This window comes from Panthera pardus, unplaced genomic scaffold (genome assembly GCF_024362965.1).
Source record: "Panthera pardus isolate Hobbes unplaced genomic scaffold, ASM2436296v1 HiC_scaffold_17, whole genome shotgun sequence".
NCBI classification, from domain to species: Eukaryota; Metazoa; Chordata; class Mammalia; order Carnivora; family Felidae; genus Panthera; species Panthera pardus.
Genome location: NW_026526732.1, coordinates 8090073 through 8106547, shown reverse-complemented (window position 1 = coordinate 8106547; position 16475 = coordinate 8090073). Strand labels below are relative to the sequence as shown.

Here is a 16475-nt window from a genome sequence, read left to right as displayed (position 1 = left end):
TGTGTACATAGATATATTTGTTTAAGTTTTTGCAGCACAGCCACATGGGAAGGAGAGAATACCCTTTGAGAACAGGAAGTTGGGATAAGAATGTCTTACGTGAATTTGACACAAGAGGGGAATTTGTCGGTGTAGAAGAGCATACAGCTTGTCCCACAGGCTGGGGGGATACCCGAACAGGGTTTGTCCCTCAATAGTACTTTGGCTGGTCATCTACCCACCTGCAGTCCCCACACTGCTGCTACAGAGTTCAGTTTATAATAGGTTTATAATAGGTGTGAGTATATGTGGCCACCTGTAAGTGTGAGAAGCAGACAAGAACGTTGTCGACCCACATAGAGGACACGCTGGAAGATAGTAACCCTTATAAAGAACACACTAGAAGCAGCCCAGAGAGCCTCTGCCTTGTGTGCGCCAGCAGGGGCATTGGGTGGTGCCAGCTGTGTCTGGGCTCCTGGGTGCCACCAGGAGAACCATCTGCTTAGGCCAGCGCCACCCACCAGCCGACTGCCCGGCTTTGTCCCCTTGCCACCCGGTCCTCCCGGGCTCGGTGGCCCCCGGATATGCCCAGCGGCCTCCCCACGCTGCTGAAGCTGCCGACATCTCCGAGGGTGCCTGAACACCCCCGATCAGAGGGGCCTACAGATGCAGGCCCGCAGGACAGCCGGTGCCCACAGCCTGGCAGAGCAAGCCCAAGCTTCTCTCAGCTCTGTGGTTCACTTGCAGGCAAGTCCACGGAAAGGAAAGGGAACCTACATCCAAATTTCGTTAACCACGGCCTCCCGCACATGGCCCGCACGGCTGCTGAGCACCTGCGTTGGCTGTAGTCCCGATGGGCCGTTTCCCGAGTAGGAAGCTTTGGTCTTTTAAGAAAAGCTGACCTTGATTTTGTACACGTTGTCCGTGAACACTTAACAGATGTAGAGAAGTCTTTCCTTTCTGCGTCTTTGTACCACAGAACATATTTAGCTTCATTTGCATGATAGAATGATACCGGTGTCTTTAAGAAGTACAGGGGATGTTTGCTCCTGGTTCCTTGTAACTGACATTTCAACTATACACAGTTTCTCTAATACTGAAAATGGTGTCATAGTCTGCTCTGCGTACATGTTCCCTCTTGTAGATGGGGCATTGTTCTATGCAATGCATCTTTGGCATTTAGAGATACGGGGCTGTGTAAATAAATATGTGATTATTATTCCCTAGAAGCAATTTATGCGTGTTGCCATTTGGATTTTGAATTTTGCATTTTGCATTGTGTACTAACTTCTGGATTTAAGTGCCCAAACGTGTAAATTGGTAACTTGAATAGTAACTAGTTAGCCTCTCAGGGTTTGAGTTGCTCGGGCTCTTGTTTGTGCTGAGTTACATGGCCTATGTTAAGGCGTGTGGCTCTTGCTGTCCGGCCTGCAGTTCAACGTGTGTGGCACAATGCCAGCCTGTGGCACCTTCGATGGAAAACCAGCCTCTGGCTGTGAGGCGGAAACCGAGACAAAAGACCTGAAGAATCTGAAGCCAGAAAGGCAGGTTGGACTCGAGAAAACCCTCCAGCTGTCCACCGAGGGCTTTATAACTCTGACCTACAAGGGGCCTCTTTACCCTTCCACAGGTGAGCTCAGAACCAGGTTATTTTTGCCACTAATGCGTGTCCTGGTGGCTCTGTGCATGTCTGTGAACCTCCTGAGCGTGTAGGGTACGCGACCATGCAGCCCTCCCCTGCCCTCCAGCCTCTGGGCCATGGCATCGCCCACACGAGTCCTCTGTGCTCTGCCAGGCCCCTCGCGTGTGATCCTGTTAAGTGTCTGGACCACACTGTTGACGGTCCCTGTGCCTGTCCTTCCCCCAGGCTCCTAACGTTAGGCCCCTTGGCGGTTCTGGGATGTAAAGCTGCGTGACCTCAGGCTTGTCGTGTAGCCTCTTTGCTTCGGTCTCCTCCTGTCTCAGATGGGGATGATGACATTACCTGCCACTCTGTGGATGGCTGCAGGAGATGACGTGCTGGTGGCTGTGGGGTCTTCACCCATTGCGGCCGCTGGGCCTGCACGCTTCCTCGGTCCCCCTCGCTGGAGGAGCCCTTTGGTGGTCGTCCTGTTTTTGCCCTCGCCCGCCCTCCACCCCCGAGCGCTCTGTTCAACAGAGTGATGGTTCAAGTGTTTAGATCGTGCCATTCCCAGCCACGTGCACCCGGACTAGAGGCCAGTGCTGTCACAGAGGCTGTGGGACGGGATCCCCACTTCTTGCTCAGTCCTGCCGACCTCCTGCTTCTGAAACCATTGAGACTCCCTCTCACCCACCCTCCCCTCCTGAGCTTCTGTCTCTGCTCTTGCCCCTGCCCAAGGTGCTCCCCCCTTAAGATGGCCCTGGGGTCCCTTTCTTCACCTTCTTCGTGCATCAGCTCAGGTGTCCCTTTCCCAGTGAGGCCAGCCCCCTCCTTAAAACCCCCACCACCTGGGGGTCTCTCATGTCTGGGCCTGCTGCATTTTCCTTCCATCAACTTCCCGCCGTCTGGCGAGCCCTAGACTGTATTCCACGTGCTTCGTGTTGGGGCCGCCGGGCTGGAGTGTAAGCTCCTGGGAGGGCAGGGATCGCTTCTGGTTCTGTCACTCCTGCGTGTGGTAGGAACTTAGCGAGTGGTGTTGAATAAGCCGGTGATGTTAGCTAGCGTTGGGGTTGAGGAAAGGATGTTGCATGTGCATATTTTCTAGAATATGAGACCGCAGGACTGTCAGGCTCACTCTGTAAACCCGTCGTCGTGTGGGTCACTGTGGCAGTGAACACGGCCATTCTGTAGTTGACATCAGCCCCCTTGAGACAGACCCAGTGCTGTGATGTCATCGTTTTACAGGGTGGCTGTGAGGTTTGTTCCCAGTGGGGGCATTGTCCCGTTGCTCTGTTTCTTAAAACCTGGCCTCCCTTGTTCCCCAGGGACTGCTGATGCTTTTATCATCCGCTTTGTTTGCAACGATGATGCCTACCCAGGAATCCCCAAGTTCCTGCATCAGGACATTGACTCTGGCCGGGGAATCCGAGATACTTTCTTTGAGTTTGAGACCGCACTGGCCTGCGTCCCTTCTCCAGTGGATTGCCAGGTCACGGGTAAGGCCGAGAGGACCAGGATCAAGGGTGTGTGTATGTGTGCGTAAGTGTAATCACGTGTGCGTGTGTGGTGTGTTTTATAGGCAGCATGTTTGTGTTCTGTGCTTCTTTGATACCCACACTTGTGGTGTTTCTCTGAAAGAGAACCTGGGTATGTAATTAAGAGTTTTAAGCTACGTTTTGTAATCAGAAGCTGCTCATGAACAGAAGAAAACGCAGGGGAAGAAAGTAAAATACATTCAGAGCTTCTTGCTTGAGGACCTAAAAGGCATTAAAGCTCTGTGAGCTGAGCAGTGTCCCCAGGATGCCTCGTGCTCTGCGGGGTCCCTGCACCTCCACGTCAGTGGTACTTTGTTGTGAACGGCAGTTCCGAGGGCCAGAGCCAGTGTATGTGTGTAGGAAAAGCCTCGTAGCTTCCTGGGGCCCTTCTGATTCCTTAGTAACGACGTCAAGTTCGTGCATCATCAGTCTTCAGCCAGGGTGTGTGCCCGTGTGCTAACGCTGGCAAGAGAGCAGGGGGTAGCTCGTGTGTTTCCGTGTATTTCAGACCTCGCTGGAAACGAGTACGATCTAAGCGGCTTAAGCCAAGTCAGGAAGCCCTGGGCGGCTGTAGACACCTCCGCGGATGGAAGAAAGAGAACTTTCTATTTGAGCGTTTGCACTCCCCTCCCTTATATTCCCGAATGTCATGGTGAGTAGTGAGCATTTGACTCGAGTCGCATCTGCCTTCCTGCTGTCCCCCACCCCAGACGGACGAACTCCCGGCTCTTTCAGGCAGCGCAGTGGGGTCTTGCCTGGTATCAGAAGACAACAGCCAGAACCTGGGCGTGGTACAGATCAGCCCTCAGGCCGCAGCCAACGGGTCTCTGAGTATCGTCTACGTCAATGGCGACAGGTGTGGGAACCAGCGCTTCTCGACCAGGATAATGTTCGAGTGTGCGCAGACTTCGGTGCGTGAGCTCGTCAGGGAGGACTGGGCCTGCTTGTCAGTGGCTCCGTTTCCTGTTTCCCTTCAGCCTCTGAACCTTCTCTCTGATTTCACCCTTGGCTGTGTTTTCATGGGTTGTAGGCCTTCGGTAGCATTTGACTAGAACGTACTGTTTTTCTCCGGGTCTTAACACGTTTAATAAGGCTCATGTATTTTTCTCATGGAGATTGAAGGTTGGATATTAATTGTGGCTATCTTTGGCTTAAAAAAAAGATAAAAACAGAAGTTGTTGGTTTCTGTTATAGGGATCACCAACATTTCAGCTTCTGGATGATTGTGAGTACGTGTTCATCTGGAGAACGGTGGAAGCCTGTCCTGTCGTCAGAGTGGAAGGTAAGACCTGGGGCCCGGCTCACTGATGCTGCAAAGGGATGAAGGGGCAGACATTCCAGCCAGCATCTGGGTACAAAACCCCGTAGTGATGGCCACACGCCCGGTCGTGAGATGCTTGTTAGTAGATGGATAATTTCTTATCCTAGAGTTTTTTACTCCGCTGCCTTGCCAACTTTACCAGGGACATCTTCCCTGACCTACTCGGAGTGACGGCTTATTGGCTTCTCACCTGTGAGAACCGTAACTTGAGGTTTTGTGTGGTTAAGTGGACCTTCAGCCTGTGACCCAGGCTTTTCTAGAACGCTGTTTGACAGGCAGTTTGCGTAATGTTACAAGCACGATGGGATGATGTGGAAATGGCATCTAATGCTTATTGTAAGACCGTATTCACGTGATTAAAAACTGTAAGAGTTTTTGCCCGAGAGAGTGAGTGTGTGTGCAACTGCAATGGTCCTTCGCTTCCCGTGTGTTCTTGAAGGAGACAACTGTGAGGTGAAGGACCCAAGACATGGCAACTTGTACGACCTGAAGCCTCTGGCCGTCAATGACACGGTCGTGAGTGCTGGGGAGTACACCTATTATTTCCGGGTCTGTGGAAAGCTGTCCTCAGACGTCTGCTCTACGGATGACAAGTCCAAGGTGATCTCATCGTGTCAGGAAAAGCGGGGAGCCCTGGGATTTCACAAAGTGGCAGGTACCGTGGGTTTTTCTTACGCTTTTGTGCAAGAACGGAATCGCGTATTAAGGTTCATGCTGAAGGTTTCTTCTTTCCAGAGTAGGAAGAAAGCTGCCTTTGGGTGAAATACTCACGTTTCTGATTTCACTTGATTTTCTTAAGCAGAATGCATCGTGACACATGTGGCTAGAGCTTATTTTGTTCTTACTTAGCAATTCCAGCTGTCGATTCTTTATTGCAACCCAGGGGCACGCTGAAGTAGCCAGTACTTTCTAGAATCAAGTTAGCGGAGATGCGTTTAGTATAGGGTGTGGCTATAACTTACAGGGTAGGCCGTTGGTCATGATGCCGTCTCAGCAGCTGGGCAGGTAATACTAGTTTGAGAACTTTTAAATAGGAGTAGCTGGGGTGCCTGGGTGGCTCAGTCGGTTGAATGTCCGACTTCAGATCATGGTGTCACTTGTGAGTTCGAGCCCCACATAGGGCTCTGTTCTGTCAGCCTCTTCATATCCTCTGTCACCCCCTCTCTGCCCCTCCTCTGCTTACACGCTTGCTCTCTCTCAAATCATAAAAAAAAAAAAAAAAAAAAAAAGAAGTATGCGACGTGGTGGTGAGTGCGTGGGCAGCCCCTAGGGCCATCCTCTTAGTGATGAGAGCCTGTGCTGCTTGTGCCCACCATGAGACCAGAACACTGTAACCGTGGACAAGAGGAGGCCGGGTTTTATTCCTCCTGCGGGGCAGTGGGGCAGGGAGTAGGCTCCGGTGCTGGGAGGCCAGACACACGTGCTCTTGTGGCGATTTCTTTGGGGGACGTGACGTGGCCGGGAGACTTTGGGCCCCGAACCTTGTTTTAATCTGGTCATTTCCGAACAGGCCTCCTCACTCAGAAGCTGACTTATGAGAACGGCTTGTTGAAAATGAACTACACCGGGGGGGACACTTGCCACAAGGTGTACCAGCGCTCCACAACCATCTTCTTCTACTGCGACCGTAGCACGGAGAGGGTGAGTGTGGTCACGGCCCACGGGCGTGGCTGCCCCGCTCTTCGAGAGATGCCTCCGCTCCGGCGTTTCAGAGGCCCCTGGTCAGCTGACCGCAAATGCAGTAGTTACGGAAGATGGGTCGAGACCTTGATCAGCGTGTATGCATTTTAACGGACATCACCTCCTTTACTATTTCCATTCTGAAGATTCAAAGTGTGATAAACCGCGTGAAGTGTCCCACGTGACATATATGTCGCTCTTCCCTTTTCCAGCCGGTATTTCTCAGGGAGACCTCGGATTGCTCCTACGTGTTCGAGTGGCGAACGCAGTATGCCTGCGCACCTTTTGACGTGACCGAGTGTTCATTCAAGTAAGTCTGCGCGTCTCTTGACTCCTTTGGACAGGCTGGTGAACTGCGCGCAGTTTTAACAGTTCACGGTCAGGGGACAGGGTGTTGGCTTAGGTGGTTTCTCCAAGCCTTCATTTCTTCATATTCGAACAAGTACTTGGATCAGGTTAACTCCTGAACCCTTCACAGCTTTGGGTTTCGGTGATTATTTTGTGCTAGGATGCGTACAGGGAAGTGATTGCGAACTGGAACAGAAGAAAAACCTTGCGCGGTTCATGGTGTGAGTGGAGTAGAGTGAGCGGGACGTCACCTGGCCTGTGCTCCACCCTGGCACGCTGCTTGTGTGGCGGGGAGAAGGCGTGGAGAGGACAAGGGCGGAGGTGCAGAGGCCGGGGCGTTGGAGACAGTCGGGGGTGCCCAGACAGCAGGTTCTCAGGGGCTGTCAGGGGCTCTTTTGATCTCTGTCGCCTGTGGCTCCTGGGACTGGGTGACTGGCAGCTCCTGAGGTGAAGTAGAGGCCTCTACTGTGTGTGCATTTCAGCGGTTGCCCTTGGAACTATTGCAAAATAGGCATCTCGTGTCCCGTCCCTGGAGGTTTCATCTGTGGTTCTCAACGGTTGGGGGACGTGCTGTCACTTCTGCTCTGTGATGATCCACCTGAAAAGGGTCACAGACTTACAGCATCCAGCCCTAGGGGAAAGTGTAGTCATTTCCATGTTTTCCTTCCCTGTTTTGCTGTGTTCTCTCATTTTGTCTGGGTAAAGTGACAACTTTTTAAGTTTTAGTAATGTGGGAAAGCATACATTCAGTAATATGTGTTTAGCGACTTTGAATCAGAATTTGTTTTGTAATGTTACCTTTTCCAGCTAATGTTTCTTAAGCATTTTCACATGAAACAAATGCATTCCTCATTTCTAATGGGCACGAACTATCCTTCTGATAGGACTAATTCATTCAACTATTCTCTTTGTGCCACCGGAGACTGTTTTCTGCTTTCTGAGATTTGTGTACAAAGAGTCTTATTTTTGTGCATGAGACCTTTCCCACCAAATATATTTATGCTCAGTTTTTACTTTTATTATTTTTTTATTTCGAAAGAGCGACAGTGCATGAGCGTGGGAGGGGCAGAGAGAGGGGGGGAGAGAGAGAATCCCAGGCAGGCTCTGTGTTGTTAGTGCAGAGCCCAACGCGGGGCTTGGTCCCATGCACCGTGAGATCGTGGCCTGAGCTGAGACCAAGAGCCAGACGCTCAACCAGCTGAGCCACCCAGCTGCCCCAATGCACAATTTTTAAGAGAATTAATGAAATCAAAGGAAAACGGAATCACCGGTTAAAATGGAAGTTTATACGTGCATATTGTAATGAATTTATAGGAGCGCAAACATGTGTAAAAGGAGGTCACCTTGTCAATAAGGTTTTCTCTGACCGTGCCATCTAAAACCTCAGCCTTTCTCTGCCACCGGCCCCAAACCTCACATCGCCCTTCCCTGCCTCATTTTTCTCTTTGGCTTTAATTGCCATCTGATATACTGTGTACTTAAAGAAAATTTTTTTTTAATTCTATTTATCGTGTTTTCCTTCTACTGGTAATTTCTGTGTCATAAGACAGGTGGTTTTCATCCATTTTGCTCAGCACAGTACCCTCAGTTTTAGCACCTGTCTTTTGAACGAATGAATGAATGCTTCCATTCTCTTATCTCCTGAGTCCTCATCAAGTGCCATCTGTGACCGCGTCTCTGTCTTCACCCAGACCTGGTGTGTCCCAGGGACAGAGCGTGTGTCTTGCTCACCATTAACACTGCACCGGTGTGGGGCTGGCCCTCAGTAACAGTTCTATTTGGGATTTGTGTAGTAAGTAAACGTTCAGCCCGAGAAGTGTCGACACCAGTTCATTTTTATTTCAGTGGCCGTTGGTCTCCTTGGGGTCCAACAGCAGGTAGCTGGCCCCGAGGGAGCTCTGAGTGGCCTGCTCTTTGCTCTTGTCCTCTCACTGGCTTGAGCGTGGGGAGCACTTCTCAGGCTTGATCTCTGCTCTTTTCTGGGTGAATACAGACTTTTGCTGAACGAGGTGGTGGGAGAGGTCCAGTGTGAAGTTCTGTCCCGGGGTGAGATCGGAGTCCTGGGACGTCAGCCACAGACTGCACCTTGAATCCTTGGTCCTTTCCAGACCGAGTGCTCAGTGCGCACCCTGAATACACGTGAGCCTAATGGCAGCGCTCTCTTCCCTCCAGAGACAGGGCTGGCAACAGCTTCGACCTCTCGTCGCTGGCAAGGTACAGTGACAACTGGGAAGCCGTCACGAGGACAGGGGCCACTGAGCACTACCTCATCAACGTTTGCAAGTCTCTGTCTCCCCAGGCTGGCTCGGGTGAGAGAGGACTCTTGGTGGGCTGTTGGCCTGTGGTCAGTTTGGGGGAAGATCAAGTGGGAGCAGGATTCTTTGAAAGTGCATCCCCCTTGACATCACGCGAGTGCTTTGGCCATGGGGCGGCAGGAGGAATTATTTAAGGGCTAATGACTGATCCCTGGGGTGGTCCAGGATAAATCAGCATTGGAGACTCTGCTGGGAACACTGATCGTGAAGGGTTAGAGGTAGGTGGAGATGGTCATGGTGGCGGGTATTTCCTAGCAGGGTAGGAGACACAGGGTGTGAAACAGAGATCGGTGTGTGCTTTCTGTGTTTCTTGAGAGGAATGTGGGTGGGTGGTCCTTACATCTAAGGCCATGGGTCCCCTTCTCACTTTGTGTGGCTCCCAGTCCAGGAAGCGGGACTAGTTCTTTACCTGGGCGGATGGCACAGACATTTTGGGGACCGGGAAATTGGCAGAGTTCTTGGTAACTCTTAAAGATGGTATATGAGTGCCGGCTGTCAAAAATGTTCTGTTGGCTTCATGTAGGTAGTTCAGCTGCATCATATTTGGGGTTCAGAAATAATTTAGTCTGTTGAACCTTGGAATCTCCTTGCACCCCATGCCTCCCCCATTCCATCTATGGTAAAACAGCATTTAACTGAGAAGTCCTGTGATATCACTGTCGTGTCACTTACGTGAAAGAGAAAGAGCTATTCTGGAGTCACCGTTAGCATCAAATACGTGGCGTGTCTGACGTTACCTGCCTGATAAATTCTAGACGGGAGAATCACGGGAGGTAACTCTTACCTGTGTCTTGTCTCACAGAGCCATGCCCTCCGGAAGCGGCCGTGTGTCTCCTGGGCAGCTCCAAGCCCGTGAACCTCGGCCGGGTGAGGGACGGGCCGCAGTGGAAAGACGGCAGCACCATCCTGAAGTACGTTGATGGGGACTTGTGTCCAGACCAGATTCGGAAAAAGTCGACCACCATCCGATTCACCTGCAGTGAGAGCCAAGTCGTAAGTGACACGGCTTTCTCAGTCCCTGGTGCTCTGCGGGCAGCGTGAATCCAAGGGCCAGTGAGACTGTCTTGTTGCCCTTGGGATGTGAGCAGAGGGGCCCAGGCTGCCCCCGCACGACAGTGGGTGCCGGCAGCCCTGCCCCAGCCCTGCAGCTCGTGGGGCACCTCTCTTCTCTGGCTTCTGGCATGCCTGACCTGGCATTTCTAGTTTCAGAGTTAGTTGGTTCTGTTTAAAGTGTGGTTTCCCCGAAGGTCCCCCAAAAGCTGTGGAGAAAACTAGTATTTGAGAGCCCGCCCTCTGTCTTCACGGACGTGGCTCGGGAGAAGCAGAAGGTTGGACAAAACTCTGTTCAGGGCAGCTCGCCCGCTTCCTGCCTGTGCAACTTGCTTGATTACTTAACCATCCTAAGCTGTTTACCCATTAATAACGTGAGCTATTCCCATCTTGCCAAACCGAAGCGAGCTGGAGGAGGTAAGAGGGTGCCACGCATCGTTGCCGGGGTGCGGTAGGGGCACGGCAGAGGGGGGCCGGCCTCGTTTCTGCCGACCGTGCCCGTCTCCGATGGGCTGCTGTGTATAGGTAAGCAGGTGTGGGCTGAATGAACGGTTTCTCGGGACTGTTTCTCGCCACGGGAACGTCTCCACACGTGAGATTAAGATGAAGCCCTGTGTGCTGCTGTGTGAGACTAGGGTTGTAGCCAGTTTAGGAATAAGGACAGGCGGGACCAGCACACTCCGTGTTAGGACGGGGCGCCCGCTCTCTCCAGCTGTTTGGCCGGCAGCGATAGGAGCCGCCCAGGGAGTCCCAGGAGCCAGAGGTCGGCCCTCTTAAGGGAGCAGCAGCCGAGGCTTCCTCCTCAGGAAACTAGACACGTGAGCCACCGGGGTTGGACCCCCGGGCCCCGATAGATATTCTCAGCTCCGTAACCGGGCAGAGGCTCGGGGCAGAGAAGAGAGCTGATGGACGCGGGGTGGGGACGCGGGGGTGGCCCGCGAGGGGCTGTGCACGCGGTTGCCCAGGCCGTGCCCCGTGCTGCACGTGGGCTGTGGCCAGGCGGCAGAAGCGTTGGGATGCGCGGCGGGTGGGTAGAATAAGTGGCTCGTTCTTTGGCTTTTTCGCCTCCAGTAGCAGATTTTGAGGTCCTTTGCTTTTCACGATGTTATCAGCTATTTACTCTTTCCTGACGCACCGGAGCCCTGCGGGCCCCCTCGCCCGCCGAGGCCTCCGCCCTCCTTTCCAGCCCGAGCTGTGGGGAAGTGTCCGTGGGCGCCCTAGCGGATTTCCATTCCTGGGTCCGTCTCCCCTGCTCTGCACGTGTTAAGCCCCCGGCGAAACACCAGGAACGGGTCTCCACCCTTGGCTTCCCGAAATGTGCCCTCACCCCACGCAGACGCTGCCGCGCGTCCTGCGTGGTGCTGCGGAGAAGCTGCTGCTTGGCGTAGGTTGACGTCCTGTAGAAAACCTGCCCTGTTGGCAGCACTCTGTCCTTTGCTCGCAGAACTCCAGGCCCATGTTCATCAGCGCGGTGGAGGACTGTGAGTACACCTTCTCCTGGCCCACAGCCGCCGCCTGTCCTGTGAGGAGCAATGTGCACGACAACTGCCAGGTCACCAACCCTGCCACAGGTGAGGGATGCCGCCCGTCAGCCACCTGCCCCCACAGGGAGGGACGCCGCCCGTCGGTCACCTACCTCCACAGGGAGGGACGCCGCCAGTCACCAACCCCCCCCCCAGGGAGGGATGCCACTTGTCACCTACCCCCATCGGGAGGGACACCACCCGTCAGTCACCTACCCCCACAGGGAGGGACGCCGCCCGTCGGCCACCTACCCCCACAGGGAGGGACGCCACCATTCGGCCACCTACCCCCACAGGGAGGGACGCCACCATTCGGTCACCTACCCCCACAGGGATGGACGCCACCAGTCAGTCACCTACCCCCACAGGGAGGGACGCTGCCCGTCGGTCACCTACCTCCACAGGGAGGGACGCCGCCAGTCACCAACCCCCCCACAGGGAGGGACGCCACCATTCGGTCACCTACCCCCACAGGGAGGGACGACACCCGTCAGTCACCTGCCCCCACAGGGAGGGACGCCGCCAGTCGGTCACCTACCCCCACAGGGAGGGACACCGCCAGTCACCAACCCCCCCACAGGGAGGGATGCCGCTTGTCACCTACCCCCATCGGGAGGGACACCACCCGTCAGTCACCTACCCCCACAGGGAGGGACGCCGCCAGTCGGTCACCTACCCCCACAGGGAGGGACGCCGCCAGTCACCAACCCCCCCACAGGGAGGGATGCCGCTTGTCACCTACCCCCATCGGGAGGGACACCACCCGTCAGTCACCTACCCCCACAGGGAGGGACGCCGCCAGTCGGTCACCTACCCCCACAGGGAGGGACGCCGCCAGTCACCAACCCCCCCACAGGGAGGGATGCCGCTTGTCACCTACCCCCATCGGGAGGGACACCACCCGTCAGTCACCTACCCCCACAGGGAGGGACGCCGCCCGTCGGCCACCTACCCCCACAGGGAGGGACGCCACCATTCGGTCACCTACCCCCACAGGGAGGGACGACACCCGTCAGTCACCTGCCCCCACAGGGAGGGACGCCGCCAGTCGGTCACCTACCCCCACAGGGAGGGACACCGCCTGTCAGTCACCTACCCCCACAGGGAGGGACACCACCCATCGGTCACCTACCCCCACACGGAGGGACGCCGCCAGTCACCTACCCCCCCACAGGGAGGGACGCCGCCAGTCGGTCACCTACCCCCACAGGGAGGGACGCCACCAGTCACCAACCCCCCCACAGGGAGGGATGCCGCTTGTCACCTACCCCCATCGGGAGGGACACCACCCGTCAGTCACCTGCCCCCACAGGGAGGGACACTGCCCGTCAGTCACCTGCCCCCACAGGGAGGGATGCTGACAGTCACCCACCCCCACAATGAGGGACACTGCCAGTCACCAGTGCCCCGTAGTGAGGGACCCAACCTGAAGCCAGGGAGCCAGACAGCCTTGGGCAGCTGCATTCTGTCGTGTGCGTACCCGTTGGCGTCTGGGTCTCCCCCCCTTGGGTCTCCTCAGAGCTCTCCTTCGGTGAGGAGATCAGCCCCTCTCCCTGAGAGCCGTGCTGCGGTCCGTGACTCCTGTTTCCCAGGGTGCCAGTCACACCAGCTGTAGGCTTGCGGATTTGTCAGAGTCAGTCTCCTTGTTAACCTTCCAGTGGTAACGTGGGGACAGCTAGGAGGCCTCGACTGAATGTCCGTGCCTGGGCCCCAGAGAGGTGTGGGTTCATTGGCAGCGGGAGGGGTGCCATCAGGTCCCCCCGCGTCCCACCACAACCCTACTGGCTGCTGTGGCCCAGCCCGGGGGGAGGAGGGGGAGGCTGTGGAGCCGCTGTCTTCCGGGTCAAGAGGAGCCATCCCATAAACTTGGGGACTGCAGCCTCATGATCTAGCCTAGCTGGCCAGGGGCACTTTCAGGGCCACGTCTGTGATTGAGGAGGGGGGCGGAGGGGACTCCTGGAGAGACGTCAGAAGCCCCGATGGCCACCGTGATGTGTGTGTGAGGATGCTGGCAGCGGGCCTCCTGAGTCCACGCGACCTGGCGTCACTGCGTCCGTCCCCTCTCTCCCTCGTAGGACATCTGTTTGACCTGAGCTCTTTAAGTGGCAAATCCGGGTACACGGCCGCATACAGCGAGAAGGGGCTCGTGTACATCAGCGTGTGCGGGGAGAACGAGAACTGCTCTCCTGGCGTGGGTAAGTGCCGCGGCCTCCCGCTGTGGCCCGGCTGTCCCTGCCCGGAGGTTGTCCCGACCTCTGCACTCCTGTGCCGGAAGAGAGGAGTAGATCCGAAGGTCGATCACCTTCTCTGCCGTAACAGTCCGCTCACGTGGGGGAAACGCGTGGCCACGTGAAGAGACGTGACACCTGTCGAAACCACATTGGACGCTCAGAATTCTGAGCGTTAGCTCCGATTTAAGCATCTGCATTTGCAGAAAGCGGTCCTCGGAAGGCCAGTCATGTGAATCCCTAATGGTGTGTTTTTCTTCCCCCTCTGCGTCCGGTGCAGGGGCCTGCTTTGGGCAGACCAGGATCAGCGTGGGCAAGGCGAACAAGAGGCTGACGTACGCGGACCAGGTCTTACAGCTGGTGTACGAGGACGGGTCGCCCTGTCCGTCCAAATCTGGCCTCACCTACAAGAGCGTCATCAGCTTCGTGTGCAGGCCTGAGGCCGGGCCCACCAACCGGCCCATGCTTATCTCTCTCGACAAGCAGACGTGCACGCTCTTCTTTTCCTGGCACACGCCTCTGGCCTGCGAGCAGGTGGTGAGTCTGGGGCTGGGCACGTGTGGCCTCTGAGAAGTGCCTGCCTGACGCCTGGGGCTGCCTGCAGCCCGGGGGACCCCGGTTCTGTCACGAGTGCCACTGCAGCTCACCGACCCCCGGCCCCCCCCCCCCCCATGGGTACCCAGCATCTTTTATCCAGCCGTGGTCGTCGCGACAGTGAACGGTTGAAGGTGCCCAGTGTTCTATAACCGAGAATTCGGGGACATCCATCCATATTTCGTGCTTTTTCTGTTCAGTTTTTAAATTCCCGTGGGTAACTGAGTGGAGATTAGGAGAATGTCACTGTAGGCTCCAGCGAGGTCTTCCCTGTGTGACAGACGGAATGTTCTGTGAGGAACGGAAGCTCCATTATTGACCTGTCCCCACTCATCCACCGTACGGGGGGCTACGAGGCGTATGACGAGAGCGAGGACGACACCTCTGACACCGGCCCCGATTTCTACATCAACATCTGCCAGCCTCTGAACCCCATGCACGGGGTGGCTTGTCCTGCCGGGGCAGCTGTGTGCAAGGTTCCCGTTGACGGTGCCCCCATAGTGAGTATGGGAAACTCAAGGTGGAGACAAGCTTTGCGAGAGTTTTAACCGTAACTGCCGCGTCGTGTTTCTTGCGTTCAGTGGAGGGTTACGCAGAAAGAATGGAGAGATGAGCTGGGGCTGTGTGCGTTCTGGGACCAGCAGGGGAAGAGTGATGTCAGGATTTGGGCACTGAGCTGGCGGCTGCTGACCGCGGCCAGAGAGTCTCTGAGCTGTGGAAGACAGCGTGAACGCGGGGATACACGGGCTGCTCATATCGTGTTGGGAGTCTCCGGGTTGACCCTGGTCCAGAAACTTTTATGTAAAGTGGCAAGAAAGAACACGGAGAAGGCGTGGCTTCTTTCTTTGAAGTGCAAGTCTTGTGTGAAGCACGTGCTTATGACCTGTGAGTGCTTTTTTTGGAAGATGAATTATTCAGGGCAAGAGCAGATTTGCTAATTGCTGGATGGATACCACCCTGCCTTGAAAGTTTTGGTCTCGAACTAGCCCTTTTTAGTATTGCTTTGGCTTTTAAAAAATTATTTGCATGAATTATCTTCAGGTTTTATCAAATCCTTGCTGCCTTTTTTGGTGCTTGTTTATTTTTGAGAGAGAACAAGTGGGAGATGGGCAGAGAGAGAGGGAGACAGAGAATCCCAAGCAGGCTCCGTGCTGTCAGCACAGAGCCCGACACGGGGCTCAAACTCGCAAACTCTGAGATTATGACCTGAGCCAAAATCAAGAGTCGAACACTCAACTGACTGAGCCACCCAGGAGCCCTTATTGCTACATTTTTTTTTTATTTGAGATGCATCTCAAAAGGGTCAATTTCTATACTTTTATCTGTATGCTTTACATAGTCCTGTTGTAAGATACATAAATGTCCTTTTAAAAATGGATAGTATCTGCAGCATTTGGGAAGAAATGTCGGGAGCGGGTGGGGGAAATTGGCCATGATACGAATTTAACACAAAGTCCGTAGCTCTGTGAGAAACGTTGGGCCTGGGTGAACCAAATCTTAGATCGGTACAGATCGGTACCCTTGTGTGAATCACTTTCTGAGAGGTCGGATTTGCTGTGTTTTCCTGCTTGGCTACCCTTTTTCAGATATTAAAAATTGTAGTAAGTTCTCTACGTGGAGCAGGAGTTGTGGCCTGAATGTGCTCCATGGTGGTGAACGAGAGCATCGCGGCTCGCTCACACACTCATCACGCACGTGCACACCGTTCCTGGCTGTTCAGCTTTCCTTCATTCATGTGTTTATTTGCTCAGAACTATTTATTGAGCAGCCGGTGTGTGTCAGATGCTGTGCTAAGCAGTATCGTGTCATGGGGCACACTCCTGTGCCCTCCCCGAGGACGTACTGAGGGGCACTGCCGAGGAAACGGGCAATCCCAGTGAAGTGGTGGGCATGAGATGAGCCAGCTGGGGGCAGAGATGTGGGTTCCTGCCTTATACCATCAGGTGATAGAAGACGGTGCAGCATTCTTGATTTGACTGGAGAGAGAAATTCTTGTTGCCTGGAGTCTTTGAAAATTGACCGTGATTAGAAGTAGAATCGTCGTGGGGCACCTGGGTGGCTCTGTTGCTTGGGTGTCTGACTTCAGCTCAGGTCATGTCGTGATTCGTGGGTTCGAGCCCCACATCGGGCTGTGTGCGGACACCTCGGAACCTGGAGCCTGCTTCGAAGTCTGTGTCTCCCTCTCTCTCTGTCCCTCCCCTGCTGGCACTGTCTTTCTCTTTATCTCTCAAAAATAAAACATTAAAAAAAAAAAAAGAACAGATAGAATCATGTTATAAAC

The 16475-nt window shown here is 54.6% G+C and overlaps 1 protein-coding gene across 1 annotated transcript in view; it reads left to right on the top strand.

The window, feature by feature from the left end:
• The window catches only part of IGF2R (insulin like growth factor 2 receptor), a 103540-nt gene that overhangs the window by 67012 nt on the left and 20053 nt on the right, over positions 1 to 16475 (top strand). Inside the window, exons 22-35 of the mRNA XM_019412710.2 lie at positions 1414 to 1609; positions 2926 to 3096; positions 3644 to 3787; positions 3871 to 4046; positions 4330 to 4417; positions 4896 to 5111; positions 5967 to 6097; positions 6349 to 6446; positions 8657 to 8793; positions 9602 to 9792; positions 11294 to 11420; positions 13448 to 13567; positions 13881 to 14137; positions 14476 to 14694. Coding sequence (XP_019268255.2) covers positions 1414 to 1609; positions 2926 to 3096; positions 3644 to 3787; positions 3871 to 4046; positions 4330 to 4417; positions 4896 to 5111; positions 5967 to 6097; positions 6349 to 6446; positions 8657 to 8793; positions 9602 to 9792; positions 11294 to 11420; positions 13448 to 13567; positions 13881 to 14137; positions 14476 to 14694 — 2271 coding nt within the window. The remainder of the gene's footprint in view (positions 1 to 1413; positions 1610 to 2925; positions 3097 to 3643; positions 3788 to 3870; positions 4047 to 4329; positions 4418 to 4895; positions 5112 to 5966; positions 6098 to 6348; positions 6447 to 8656; positions 8794 to 9601; positions 9793 to 11293; positions 11421 to 13447; positions 13568 to 13880; positions 14138 to 14475; positions 14695 to 16475) is intronic.